At 37.6% G+C, this 14,542-nt stretch overlaps 1 protein-coding gene across 1 annotated transcript in view; it reads right to left on the bottom strand.

Annotated features, from left to right (window-relative positions):
* Positions 1-6,268: 6,268 nt before the first annotated feature.
* skia (v-ski avian sarcoma viral oncogene homolog a) overlaps positions 6,269-14,542 on the bottom strand; it is a 65,898-nt gene continuing 57,624 nt past the window's right edge. Inside the window, exons 3-7 of the mRNA XM_079638564.1 lie at positions 14,377-14,492; positions 13,403-13,680; positions 12,180-12,508; positions 11,356-11,586; positions 6,269-10,238 (exon numbers count right to left, since the gene is read on the bottom strand). Of these exons, the coding sequence (XP_079494690.1) occupies positions 10,041-10,238; positions 11,356-11,586; positions 12,180-12,508; positions 13,403-13,680; positions 14,377-14,492 (1,152 nt within the window). The 3' untranslated portion in view covers positions 6,269-10,040. The remainder of the gene's footprint in view (positions 10,239-11,355; positions 11,587-12,179; positions 12,509-13,402; positions 13,681-14,376; positions 14,493-14,542) is intronic.

The raw sequence follows: 14,542 nt of genomic DNA, 5'->3' as shown, positions 1-14,542 counted from the left end.
ACATTTTTAATAGGTCTCTGCATCTTTTCCAGAGAACTGACTGATTCTCCCCTCAATTCTTGTCCTTCCCAATTAATCCTCTTTTTCATTTTTGGAGTGTTTCTCATCTGATCTCTCTGTCTCTCGCTCTTCATATTCCCTGTCGAGAGTGTGCAGCCCACGTTCACTTTTCTAACTCACAGAGTCTGTGCATCCCACACGTGGAGAGCAAGATAGAGATGTAGGAGAGATGAGCGCAGCGTGTGGTACGTCCCATGTGACGCATGGAACGCCAGACAACAGGATTCTCAAATCTGCGGGATGAATCTTCACAGGAGCTTGTATGCATTACTGATTATAAACTGAGCAAAGAAATGCAACTAACGCTGAAGCTGTGGAAATATTCATGAATGTGGTTTGGTGTGTTGGTTTATGATTTATTTGATAGAGATGAGTTTGACACATAAGGCAGACTGGGCAAAAAAAAACTATTTTAAAGTTATATTTCACCCAAAAACTTTTTTTTTTAATTTACCAGCACGTCATTTCAAACCTGTGTGACTTTTCTCTAGACTGTTTTAAAGCCGCATGAATCAGAAGTTTTGATAGTAGCCTATTTCTTCCCTACTGTGACATTCCCTATTCGAGTAAGCGGCTTCTCCAACAAGAAAAAGAAGTAACGCAGGTCTTGATTTTGTACATCAGGAATTGATAGGATGGTTGTGGTTTGCTGTTGTCATCTCGTGAGTGACAGGTTTTCCCGCCCTTGCGCTGAAAAACATCATCAGAGAAGAGATGTCGCTTCAAGTAGGAGGGGAAGTTATTTTAATTAAAGATTTCGAAGGCATATTAAAATAATGTTGTGCATGGATAAATCATTTATAATCAGTGCTGAAATATTCCATAAAAGAAGAATAGTCCATTTTGATTTCATTGTGACTTTATGTCAACATACCACAGTGAGTTGTAAGGCGTTTGTGTTTGATTTACTATGAAGGACTGAAATACAATACACTGGTCTGAGTCATTGACCCTCATTGAGCAGAGCATCATTGAGGGATCATCAGGGTCAGTGAGTTGCTCTTTTTCATGAATGAATCATTCAATGCTTTATCAACCATTCAGACTATTTAAAGAATAGTTGATCAGATATTTGACTCAATGACTCACAGAAGTTCTAACAGTTGGAGGGGAAGATTATCAGTAAACAAAATTATTTTTTTCTTGAGAAATTCTCCTTTTGTGTTCCACATAAAAAATAACAGGGTTGGATCAACATGAAGATGAGCAAATAATAACTATTCCATTAATTTGAGTCATATATGTAGTATAAATGCTTGCAGTGCCTGTTAAATAAAGAGAGAAGCTCCCACACACACACACATTCACAAATACAGACATACAGACACGCCACCCCCATCCCACTCCGTCTGACGCCCACGAGCCCCTCCTGCTGTGTCTTCCTCTTGTGAGCTCAGCTCTTGCTTTCTGAAGCCGGTGGGAGGCTCTTTCATCTCCATCTCACCAGCGGGCACCGCAGTGCCAGCCTGGCATAATCGGCTCTTTTAGCCGGTCTGTTATTCCTCTCCACCTGATGGCTCTCTGTCTCGCTCCATCTCACTGGGTCACCAGCCCTTCAGAGGGAAAAACAATAAAAAACCTGCTAATTCTGTCAGAGCCGTGCATGTGCTCCAGACATGATGAGATAAGAGGTTTAAATCTGACCTGTGTCATGTCTAGAGACCTCTTACAATTTCCTGTCTACTCTCTAATGTATCTATTAATAACAACAATGAAACATCAACATGCTTCTAGTGTAAAACCCACACACATACATACAGGGATTTATGTCTCATCATATGTTGTTTAATGTTTAGGGCATTATTTCGGTGTCATGCACATGATGGTGTTTTGTATTCTTTGTATGACAGTACACAACTTCCTTACTTGAGTGAAAGTACAGATACTGGTCAAATAGTAAAAGTTGTAAAGACCGATTTTTACTTAAGTAAAAGTACAGAAGTACTCGTTTTAGTATCAGAAGTAAAAAGTAAATGTCAATGCATTGTTTTATTATTGTTGCAATGTTGTATGTAATACTTACAAGTACCTTATGCCTCTGAATCTATGCCTGGCTACCCTCATATCAATATCAAATGTATTTCTAGAACACAGTTCCAGTAGAGGGATTGAATGAGAGATTGAATAAGTGCACTCAATAACGTCCACAATGGTTTCGGACACCCAAATGGCTGTTCCCTCAAATAGTGCCCTAAGTTTTTTGGCTTTTGGTTTGAATATGTTAGCCTTACTGTTATCTGTAAGCAAAGTGTGCTCCAAAACAATGACAAAATTCACATTTAGGAGACCAAACCCAACGTTGAAAATGAAAATCAGGTTGATGTCAGAATACGTTGGACAGACATTGTATTGTGGTTGAAAATGAAAATCGGGTTGACGTCAGAAACCAACATCAGTCGGATTCTGACGGCAATCGGACGTTGGGTTCTGACATCAAACCAACATGGTTCTGACATCAATATGAGGTTGGGTTTCTGACGTCAACCCGACTTTCATTTCCAACCAAAAGGCAACCCCTGCAACCAAAATCATCCCCTGCCTGACGTTACTACTTTCTACTCAAGGACCTTGACAGAAATGTAGTGGAGTAAAAAGTATGATACTTGTCTTTCAAATGTAGTGAAGTTTACGGAAAAAGTTTCCAGGAAAGATAATACTCAAGTAAAGTACCGATACTCAAAATGTGTAGGCTACTTAAGTACAGTACTCAAGTAAATGTACTTTGTTACTGTCCATCTCTGGACATTCTATAAATTAGTATTTACCTCAGCTTGTGGAAAAGATACTTGTGATGAACTTTGATTCACCACCTGTGCTTTATGAGGGTTTTCTGTTTATTATAAAGGTACAAAACAGATTTTAGGACTTTGGTTTATTAACATTGCATCAGTTATATATCATTTGATTGATTTATTTTCCGGCTTTCTGCTTTTTTTTTGTTATTTAAAAAAAAATTACATTTGAATTTTCATTTTCAAAAAAACACCTGAAAAAAAAGTTGCAGTAGAAGATTTTCACTGAGTAGTGACTTTTGCCTTTTTCCTCTCAAAAACATCCTTTGAACAATTTTGTGTATAAATAATCTCACATACCATTTTAAATTATTCTCTTTTTCCATTTTTGTTACACTAGCCACTAATCTCACCAAGGTTAAACTCCAAGGTTTAACCTTGAGAAACACATTGCCTTTGCAGTAGCTTCCACTTGTTTGCGTATATCGCTCGACTTCAGAAACCATCGTGGCCGTGTTTGCTTGTGTGTGTGGTGAAATCCAGCTCAACTTTCACACATCTCTCATTCTCAGCTTCATTTAATACCAGCTTGCAAACCAGGGATCTTTTTAGAGTGCTTACTGGCTTGCTATCTTTATCCTGTGAAAGCTCCAAGCGCACAGTATCGCAGTATCTGTAACCCTACTACAGGCAGGTTCTCCCCAACTAACACGTTCATACACTCACAACCACAGTGGGAGTTTAATGGCTCCTAAACGTAGCCCAGAGGGGCCGCACCCTGCATACTGTGGGATCCAACAGTAAAGACAAATGACTCCTGAGGAATCACCAACTGTGAATATTCACACAATATCAATATATAAAAAATATTAGAAAATTACTATAAATTACATAAAAAGGTTTTAGATTCTATATAAATATATACACATGGAAACATTACTTGTTTGTGCATTTATATGTTTGAAATAAGTCTCTTATGCTCGCCAAAGCTACATTTGTTTAATCCAAAATACAGTAAAAAGTTTGAGATAATATTATAATTAAAAAAATAATAATTTCTTTTTTTAATCAGTTTAACTGTAATTTGATCCTGTGATGGCAATGCTGAATTTTTAGCATCATTGATCCATTCTTTAGACCTGGTTTATCCCGAGGTTCACTGCAGTCCGCCGGATCCAGGCCATATTCGGATCTGATGAAGGACCTGAGCCTAGACATGACGACAACGCAATCCTGAAGTGTCAACTAGTCTCTCCCTTGTCCTTCCCTTTACCTCCAGACAGTTAAAACGTTGTCAAAATAGTTCTTGTTCACATGGCTACTATTTGGGAAGCGAGAAATAATTCTGTATTATAAATTTATTTGTAATTTGTTGACGTCAATTTGTAAAGAAAGACTACACGCCTAAACGCTACAAGCTACACGCCAATATATTCAAACGTGCATACCTATAGGTTAAAGACGTAATACGCATGTGTACGCCGTTCGCGTTTTCACAGGTTTGCGTTTTTAATGAGATAAAAAAAAAATATATATATATATATAATATATATATATATATATATATATATATATTCCACGGTTTGCGTTCTCAAACCACCAGGCACTGTTTGATCAGCGGGCCGGAGCGCGTTAGGGTTTTCTTTTAGAACCATGTTAAGCGGCCCCTAAGTTAATAACTGATCTTTGCAATGGAAGTGAATCAATCAAAACTTACTTTAGCTGGACAATAACTTTATTCTAGAGCTGCTGTAAAGCCAGAACAATCTCTGTTACTTTAATTTCCTATTATCACTGTAAAGCTGATTTGAAACAATCTATATTGTAAAAAGCGCTATATAACTGAAGGTTACTTGACTTGAATTTAGTGTCACATGATCCTCCAGAAATCATTCTAATAAGCTGATTTGCAGTTTTGACAGTTATATAACTATATATGAAGACTTCAGATGCAAAAGTCTCTAAGTGCCATCTGAAATTGTTTCAGTTCACTTTAGTGACAATTAATAGGTCATTTTCATTGCCATTAAAGTGAAATAACTGAACATAAACATATAAGCTTGATAATATATATATATATCATATATGTTACAGCATAACATTTGCCGCTAATCAGCATACAGAATTGATCAAATCCATTGCTAATATTTACAGAAGTTTGAGTAACTTCCTGAATGATGTCGTTAACAAATTGGCTTTTGTAAGATCAAGTAAAAATAAATAAATAGAAATAGAAAAGAACATAAATAGAATATAACATTAAATTGTAAACACAGGACATATCTATTCAAAAAACATTTCAGTTAGATAAAGTTAAAAACACCTATATTTTTCATTGTAAAATATTTTGGTCAAACTAACTTTTTTTATATAAACCTCTTTTTACTTACCGTAATTGTGTTTTTACCTAAAAACAGCCAAACAGGTTTTAAAAAATAAATAAATAAGAGATGTACGTATATGAAAATGTATACTGCATAATAGAAATGATCTTTTAATCCTTCTAAAGAATTTCCATCTCTCAGATCAATCACAGATGGCCTTCTGGTTGATGGGCGCTGCATCCATTCCTGGTGCTTGTGATGGAACCACCTGGGAACACCTGGGATTTTTGACCCAGAATTTTCCGGCTTGAATTATTAAACAGGGCTGCCGAATAACAGCTATTAAAGCATCAGTCTGTAGAGCAGCCATGACCAGACCAGAACAAATGCAACTATGAATCAAATCTCAGCTTTATCAGAATTCAATCCAGTGCTTCCCACAATAAAATGCTTTATACATGTAGGAGTGGTGAATAACTGGCAGTATAAGGCCTTTTCTAGGAGCAGTTGAAACATTTTTTATAAAAAATTTGGTGTGAGTTTGTCCATCATTCATCAATCCAACTTCATCTTTGTAGTCATTCTCCCAGGAGATAGAAGAAACTACATTACCCATAACATCACTTAGTCTTCATCAAAATCGAGTCTGCCGGGCCAGACATCCAGTCACACACAGGGTCAAATGGAATCGACTGATGCTCATCCCCCGAGGTCCACTGATTCAATAATGCCATCACTGTTCAATGACACGTTCAAAACGGAGCACTTCTCCCAGCTGTCCGACAGCACAGTTTTCATTCCAAACAAGAAACATCCGTCTAGCCAAGTCTTATTACAGAAAAATAGGGTTTGACAAGACAAATTTTATTCGCAAATTTACATAAACCAAATTCAATATTTTTAGATCAGTTAAGAAATGTTATTTTGTTGAATTTGCTGTTATATTTTGCAATTATTTTTATGACAGTTAAATAAATTATATTAACAATTATTTAATTATTACTAAATATTAATTACATTATATATAGATATACGTGTGTGTGTGTGTGTGTGTGTGTAGGTATGTCTAGAGACACTTCTAGTGTTAAAAGGTTAGTTGTTATTTCAAAGAAATCGAAAGGAAGAAATTAAATAACAAACAGAACAAAAGACTTCTGGACAAACAACTTTATTTTTGATTATGGGTCTATACACTGTACATCCTGACACTGCAGTATATAAGCCGAACTACTTTCAACTCTAATCTCGTAGAGCTCTCTATCTTACATTATAGTCCTTGTGAGGGGAGAGGAGAGATCTAAGAGGGAGAAATTGGCCAGATCCAGGTGAATAAGTGGCATCAGTAGAAGAAGAAAGCATACATTAATCTCTTACATAAAAATAATTTCAAGAGTTGCAAAGTTTATAGTATATTGTTATAGCAGCAGTGAAGGGCTAATATGATATCGGCATGGGACAAAAAAGAAAACAGATTGTTAAAACAAGATTCTGAATGTCTGATTCAACCAGAACTGATGTATTTGATATTTAGTTGAATGTAACAAAACATTGATAACTGAAGAAAAAAAAAGCCATTTACCATAAAGATTCTACTGAACATTGCTATCATTTTTTGTAGCACAAAAAAAGGGGGGGGAAAGCAGACTGAATATGCTTGCATTGGGAATACAACCTTTGAAATAATTGTTTTAAAAACATTTTCTTTCTTTTTGTTTTTAAAAACACAACATAAAATATAACAACTATTATGTAAGGTTTTTTTCTCATTCTGAAAAACAAAAAAAGTAACACAATATACATTTATGATACAGTTTTTGTAAAATGAAAAGAAAACGGCTATATACATTGGTGAATTTGTACTTTCATCGTCAGACTGGCTAATCCTGCTCATTTATCAGTGATGTTATGTCGTTATTGCTGTGTTTTAGCTTTTTGTTAGCAAAAATGGCTCTTTTAGAAAAAAATCCATATTTTTTATATTATATTGGGAGCAAAAGGAGCCTCTGTGATCAATTTCTCCCTTTTTCATAGAAAACCGCGAACAAAGTAAACTACACATATGAATTTGCGTGTAAAAACAACTACAAAACAACCCCATCTGAAATAACTTTTTTCATTTATTTTTTTGGTCTGTAAAAACGCACAGCCTCTTGCTACTGTTAAGACACTGAGCTTCCTTTAGACCGCCCTAGCCTGCAATGTACAGGTCAGGGCATATCATATCATATTTCAAAGGCTCTTTTTACAACTATAGCAAAAGTAACCTCTTAAATATATTTTTTATTCCTTAAAAACAGAGAAAGAAAAGAGTTTATTAATTCTGACTTACATTTAAAAGCTGTCTTAGTATAAGATTTAAATTCTTCACCAGTGGCAATTTGAGCATTAAATTCTGCTATGCATTTTTCTTTTATTTAATTATTCATCGATTTTTTTTAAGAAGAAAAAAAAACATCAAAGGAATACTGACAAACTGGCATTAAAATCTATCAAATAAGCTGCGGCTGCTCTTAAGCAATGATAGTCAAGTTCATTCTGGCAAAATGGGGTGAGCAAAAGAGTGCAAAAAAAATATGCACCACAGAGCTCCCCCAAATGACAGTGCAAATGGGACGGCCCGCTTTCATCATCTGACCGCTGTCTGAAGCAATTCAATGCACCTTACAGTCGGTCACCGTGGAAACGAGCTCAATAATTGTTCCTCTTCTGGAACCCCAAGGGCCCAAAGACAGGCACTTGAGGGTCTCCAGCATTGCATATGCACGTTAGGTTTGTATTTAGCCCATGAGTAATGCCGTTAATGTTGCGTTTAAGATTGTTAAGAGCTGAAATTTATTATTGAGAGGGTTTGTTTTGTTTTCCTTTGTAGTTAAAACAAGTAGTTAAAATAGCTTTATATTGCATAACATAATCAAAAATGACGTATACTGTTTTAATGCCCAATAATGAATATATGAACGGCAGACTTTATCTTTTTCTTTTAAATTCCATGCATATGAAAGAAATTACATAAGCTTGCTATTGAAAGAAGGAACATAAGCAATAAAATATTCACACAATCTGAAAAAAACATCCGTTATAACAACAACAACATCAACAACAAAATGAAAAGAGCCAAAACGTAACATACATTCTGATTGCATTGTACCCAATGTATATAAATCACTTATAAAATATATGTATTTTCAACAAAATCTATCTCAGCTAAGTGTGTGAGATTTTGTATGACGTTCATTCATCCATCCTCGTCTTGTTTGTACACAGTACGCTCTTGCTCACAGCTGAGAGGAGCACCTGCATTGATATTTTGACTCCCTTTTACCAATGCTAGACAATTTGTTTGTCCTATTCGTTCTGAACGGCTTTAAATTTGATTCGGAAATGTTCAAAACCTGCAGGAATCCAGGACAGTAACAGTAACACTTTAGCAACGATTATAATCATATATCGATAACTATGATAAATGTTGAATCAAAGTCAGATTGAGGGGACGGCTGTGTGCGCCATCCACGTTTCGGCAAGCAAGCATGTAGAACCTTTTTTCTTTTAATTCTTGCGGTTTTATTTACAATAGTTTGTCTTAAACACATGATTACATTGCATTTATTAGAATGGCATATAATTAACAAAATTGTTTATTTCATTTTTATACTTAGGAATACTAAAAACTCTCTGAGATAAATGTGTGGGAGAGTGTGGGAGCGTAATGCATTTAGACAGTATTTTGTAATGACAAAGTGCGATTCATTATTGTAAAGTTAAAAAACAAAGCGAAAAGAAAAAAAAGAAACATTTTCATATTTACATATTATAATTTACTTAAAAAGAACAATTTGTGGTTCTTGATCACATGACACCTCCTGCCCTAGAAGCTGTATTTTTTTTTTTATGCTTTTAGTTTATTCCTAAAAAAAATGGCCACCCACAATCGTGAGCCGTGCCAGTTGTAAGCACCTCAGCCCACGGAGAAGCTGTACGCGAGTGTGACGAGAAGAAACCCCAAACCGTCACGGAGAGCAAGAGCCACAAACCTCCAATTCAACACCAAGATCCGCGCTGACACACGACAGCTTGTGATGGGGAGCATTTGTTTGCCATTAAAAGAAAGTGCTCATGGCTTGATCATAACACTTACTTGAATACAAGTATCTCTCCCTTTCAACAGGGTTGAACTTCACCTCTAGCTCTCCAAAGCCCTTCAACGCTCTCCTGACCAGTATCTCTTTAACATAGTTAAAGATACAAGTGTGTGTAACCATTTGTCTCCATGGCTTTTTTTAACCAGCATGACATGTATGTACATGTAAAAAAAAAAAAAAAAAGGGGGGTAAATTTGAGGCTCTGATAAGTCACTGAAGTTTTTATCTCACACACGCTCACTAACAAGTCTCTTAAATAGCTTATTATGATGTGATTTCCATCATACTTCCTCAAAACGAGCGAGGAAACAGGGATTTCTGATGGGATGATGAAGATGATGAGTCCTTGTCTCTTCAATAACAATGTGGGGTGGACAGCATGCTGTTCAGGTCATCGTAAAAATCGCTGTGTAAAATTTGTCGTTGTATCACCAATTTGTTTGTCATAGAAAAGTCTTCATTTCAAAATGTATTCAGTTTCAGGCACAGTTAGCTTTTGTGCTATTGGCTTCTTCCTTTCCATATGGACTTTTGCATTTTTTTTTTCTTCTATATTTTTATGTCTGGTTGGAGGCGAGGTGCATTTTTAGTGCTCTCAAAGTAAAACATTTTCTAGAATGTCTAAATTCCCTCAAAAAACGTCCAGGAAACCTCCGGTTTTGCGCTGGATAAGAGGCAGATGGGCGGGGCTCACCCGCATACTAGTTGACATGATTGGGCGGTTGGAGCTGTCAATCAGGGCGGTGTTGATGTGGATTGGGCGGAGTCAAGAGATAAAGAGAGGATTAGTTGTTGGAGTCTTTGGCGGGTGGGGGTGGTGGGTCTGTGCCGTTCTTGCTGGGGCTTTTGGGCCACAGCTGTTCCTGTAGCTCCTTGACCACTCTCTCCAGGTGCTCCCGTGCCTCTCGCTCCTGCATCAGATCGGCTCTCAACTGCTCTCGGTCTGCCTCGGCATGCTGCAACTTTACTTGCAAATCCTCAATCTGAAAACACAGCATATAAAGGTGATAAAAGATGAATAAAGTGGCCACAAATTGCTACAGTTACATCTTTAGTCACATCGTATTGCACAATTTATTAAAACATGCATTCTCTCATTGGAAAGATTAGTTTTTGTGAATCACTGCTATTCATTATATAGGCCTACTGTTATAGTATTTATTGATAATTGAATTTTCAATTATTTTTATTTTAGTTTGTTGTAATTTTATGTGCTTTTGCAATTTTATCTATCTATTTCTATGTAGCTTTAATTGATTTTTATTTTCATTTTAGAAATGAGTTCTTCTGCTAACTTTATTTTATTTCAGGCTTTTTAAAACGTTTTTTATCTAATATTTAACTAATATTAACAATATAAGCCTCATTTCAATACGAATTTTAATCATTGTAGGTTCAGTTCAGATGGTTCTTATAAACTAACCAGTTTTTCTGCTTGCAATTTTAGCAATTTTATTAGTTTGTTTATACATGTCATGGTTTAATGTTATCATCTGAACTGAGAACCTCCTTGCTTTTGAGCCAGATAATTGGTGTTCTGATTGTAAAAATAAATAATATCAGCTCCTATTGATAGTTTTAGATTTAAATAGCATCAATGTAGCCACATTTTGCAGGTAGCTTGTAGTGTAGCTTACTACTTTTTCAAAAAGGCAGCATGCACAACGACATACAAATATACCAACAACGCAAGACAAACATCTCAGTGATGTCTCTCTCTTGTTTAGTCTGAAGCACACATCCCTGACAGGAAGCTACCCGTTTCCTTCTGAGAAATGAAACGTATCTCATCAGACTTGCAGGGCCACACCCAGTCTGAGAGTTCATTTGAAAGTGTGTGTGGGTGGGGTGTCATGTTGCATCAATCTAAGCACACTTCAGATTACGCTTCATTAAACAGACACTTGTTTATCCAAAGCCACTTCCAGTACATTTATAGCACAGGGACAGTCACCGTGGAAGAATCTGTGGTTTAATGTTTTGCTCAAAGGCATAATAGTTCTGAATCACACCTTTGAACCCACGACCTTTCGTTTGCTAGCTCAGATTTTGAAACGTTTGTTTTAGAAACAGTGTATGTAGGGATGTGATTGAACTAACCTGTGCAGAGTACTTGGCTCGCAGACGGCCAGCCTCACAGCCCTTGTCACACACTCGTAGCTGTCTGGCCTGCTCCAGCTCTCTCTTCAGCCGTATGCGCGACTCGTTGGCCTCTCTCATCTTCCTCTCACTTTCGGCACGCAGGCGCTCGATCTCCTTGCGCAGGTTCCTCTTGGCCTCAGTCGCCTCACGGAGCTTCTCCTTCTTAGCAACTCGGAGAAACTCAAGCTCCTGTGGAAGGCATGGGAATAAACTGATGATTATTCACTCTTTTAATGAACATGTGATGATACATATATAATATATAAATATTAGGGCGTATTTATGAAACATGAGCATAATGGGTGTCTGCGTAAATCATACATCCATTAATAAGTCAATTTTCCCATTGATTTTTATGCAACAATGTACAAGAATGGTTTTACAACATGGTATTTTACACACCAGGGAGGACATGTTTTTGTCATGTTTTTGTCAAGATGTTCTCATGTCATGGAGGACGTCTTGTTTTTGGACATGGTGTGTTTTAGCCATACTTGAACACCAAGTTGAATACAATATTATATTAAATAAATTATAAACGATTACATCTACATTAGATGTACATTTAACATTTAAATTATATATAATTTCATATACTAAAAGTTCAACATCACATGAATGTCTTGTGTCCCCAAAGCTGAAATGAAATCTCCAGTGTGCTGTTGTGTAAATCAATTCTTACATAAATTGTTGCATTAAATTCAAATGGTACAATTTACGTAAGAATGGATTTATAATTTTTTTTTTTTTGTGTTACATGAATAATGTCTGTGTGTGTGTACCTGCTGCAGGCTCCGTTTGGCCTGTAAGGCGGATCCGAGCTTCTCTTCCTGTTTTACCCTCATCTTCACTATCTCGTGTAGAAACTTCTCCTTTGACTCTTTTGAGTCCAGGCCGTTGTCCAGTGCCTGCCTCAGCGTCTCCAGCTCTGACTCCAGGTTGGTCATGGCGTGCCCGTCCCCTCCAGGCACCAGGGGGCCCTCAGGGGGCCCGCTGGCTGGCGTCAGAACTGCTGGTAAGGTGGCTCCGGGGCCTGAGGGAGAACTCAAGTCTTTCGCAGAGCTCGAGGATGTAAAAGATGGGGAGGAGAGTGAGGAAAGTGATGAGGTGACTGGTAAGAAAAAAAACAGAGAAGAGGTTTTGAGTGGCGAATCAGACTACGTGGGTTTCATTCATTCACGTCGGCAGCAATAAGATTGTTCTTTCAAGCACCTGTCAAATATACAAGACATGCTTTGAAATAAGCCATAAAGGATGAGGAACGAAAGACCCCTCATTGATTTTCTGCCGCATTCACACAAGCGCTGTTACCGTTCTAATCCACCTCTCTCTAGAGCGCTCAAGGTTGGCTGAAAATGAACTGTGTGCAAATGAACTGTGAACGAAATCTTAATGTATTTAAACGAGCACTTTTGTTTCACAACACACCGGCATAATTGGGTGTCGCAGTTGCCTTTCTAACACACTCTTCATATACATTCAAATAATGTGACATCCTTATATTAATCTGAAAGAAAAGTATTTTGACTAGTGCCTCAGTTTGTAGAAACTTGAGCAAGGCATTTCTGAGTGTTTAAAAGCAGAAAAGCACATTTTTGTCAAAGCACTCTGCAAAAATAATTTTTAGTTAGTCTATAAAGTTGTCTAAACCATCTTGTTAGCGTTGGCCTAACTGTTCAAGGTGGGCGAATCTGTGTGAAAGTTATTGGGTTATAAGTTATTTAATGACTTGTTTGCACAGACAAAGTTTGTAAGTGATTGTATCACACTACTCTTACACACACACTAATTGTATAATGTTAAGAATTGTGACTTTACTTTCTAAACGGTGTGTATTTTTCCACATAGACTTCTATTGGGATTGCATTACTGTAAAAGATTGTTTTTACAAACCAAAAGACAAGTCGAAATTACATTCTCTTCTACTTATACTATAGCTTGCTTTGAACCTGGAACATTCCTTTAATGAGGTGGAGCAACAGTGTGAGGGTGCGACTATACTCACATTCCTCGCGGCTCTCCACTTCCACCTCCACGTCCGAGTCTCGCTCCTCCTGAGAGGCTGGCAGGGGCTTGCTGGCAGTGGCCGAGGGGCAGGGTTGTGGGCTGGGGTGGGTCTCACCCGTCAGCCTCCTCTTCCTCCCACGGCTGGCGCCTTCGCTTTCTGCCCCGTGTGGGTGTGAGCTGCTGGGGGCAGAAGGAGAGGCCTGTCCTCCTTTCTGGAGGGGCGTCAGAGCAACATTGGGGGCCACAGCGCTCTCCAGGCTCTTGTAGTTGTAGAAGCTGCGGAAAAGGATTTGGAGTGAGTAAGCAGTTCACAGACTGTAGTAACAGCAGTGCAGACTACTGCTTGTGCAATGGTGTTACCTAACATCATCTTAAAGAGTATGGGTAGAAGTGAATAATCTACACCAAATGGCAGGTTGACAGGAAAAAAAGCATATCTGCAACCCACAAAAGAAGGGTGGGGAGAGAACAACGACTGTTGCGAATGGTTTCAGAGAAACTGATCTAGGCTCGACATGGTGACTCACCCAAACCCTCTCTAGTTATGATGGTAAAGTTAAAACCACATATCACATAAGCAATCAACAGCCAACAAGCTTGCATCATTCTCCTCTGTGCAGAAGATCCAAATCTTCTGCTGAACGGCTTTAGAAAAACCACAGCCAAGCATGATTAACATGCTGGTTTTATGCTGGTTTCCCACAAGTTAATATATATACACACACCCTTTCTTAAGATTACTGTTACAATCTTTTTGTGCTCTATATCATCTTTAATAAAATGATCTCGCAGCAAATAAATGATTGTATAAAACTGAAATGATTTTGTTGAGCTGGTTCATTTACATGAACCGTCTGCTGAACAAACCAATCCAAAACAACTGAACTGATATGATTCTACTCTGCAATGAGTATTGACCAATCGGAATCAAGTATTTTAGAGTGTCATGTAATATTTGTTGTCATTGTTTACCTGTCACGTAACATGTTAGCAGGTCTGCCGGCTCCCTCCTTATCGCCAACAGAGATGTTCGGAGACCATGGCCTGAAGGCAGACGGTCTCTGTCTGGGCTGGATGCAGTTGAGCCCCTGCAGCATGACAGAGAGAAGGTAACAGACGTCAGTTGTGTTACATACAA

Source organism: Phoxinus phoxinus (genome assembly GCF_949152265.1).
Source record: "Phoxinus phoxinus genome assembly, chromosome: 15".
Lineage (NCBI taxonomy): Eukaryota > Metazoa > Chordata > Actinopteri > Cypriniformes > Leuciscidae > Phoxinus > Phoxinus phoxinus.
Note: the sequence above shows the minus strand (reverse complement) of the source record. Positions and strands in the feature narration are given on the sequence as shown.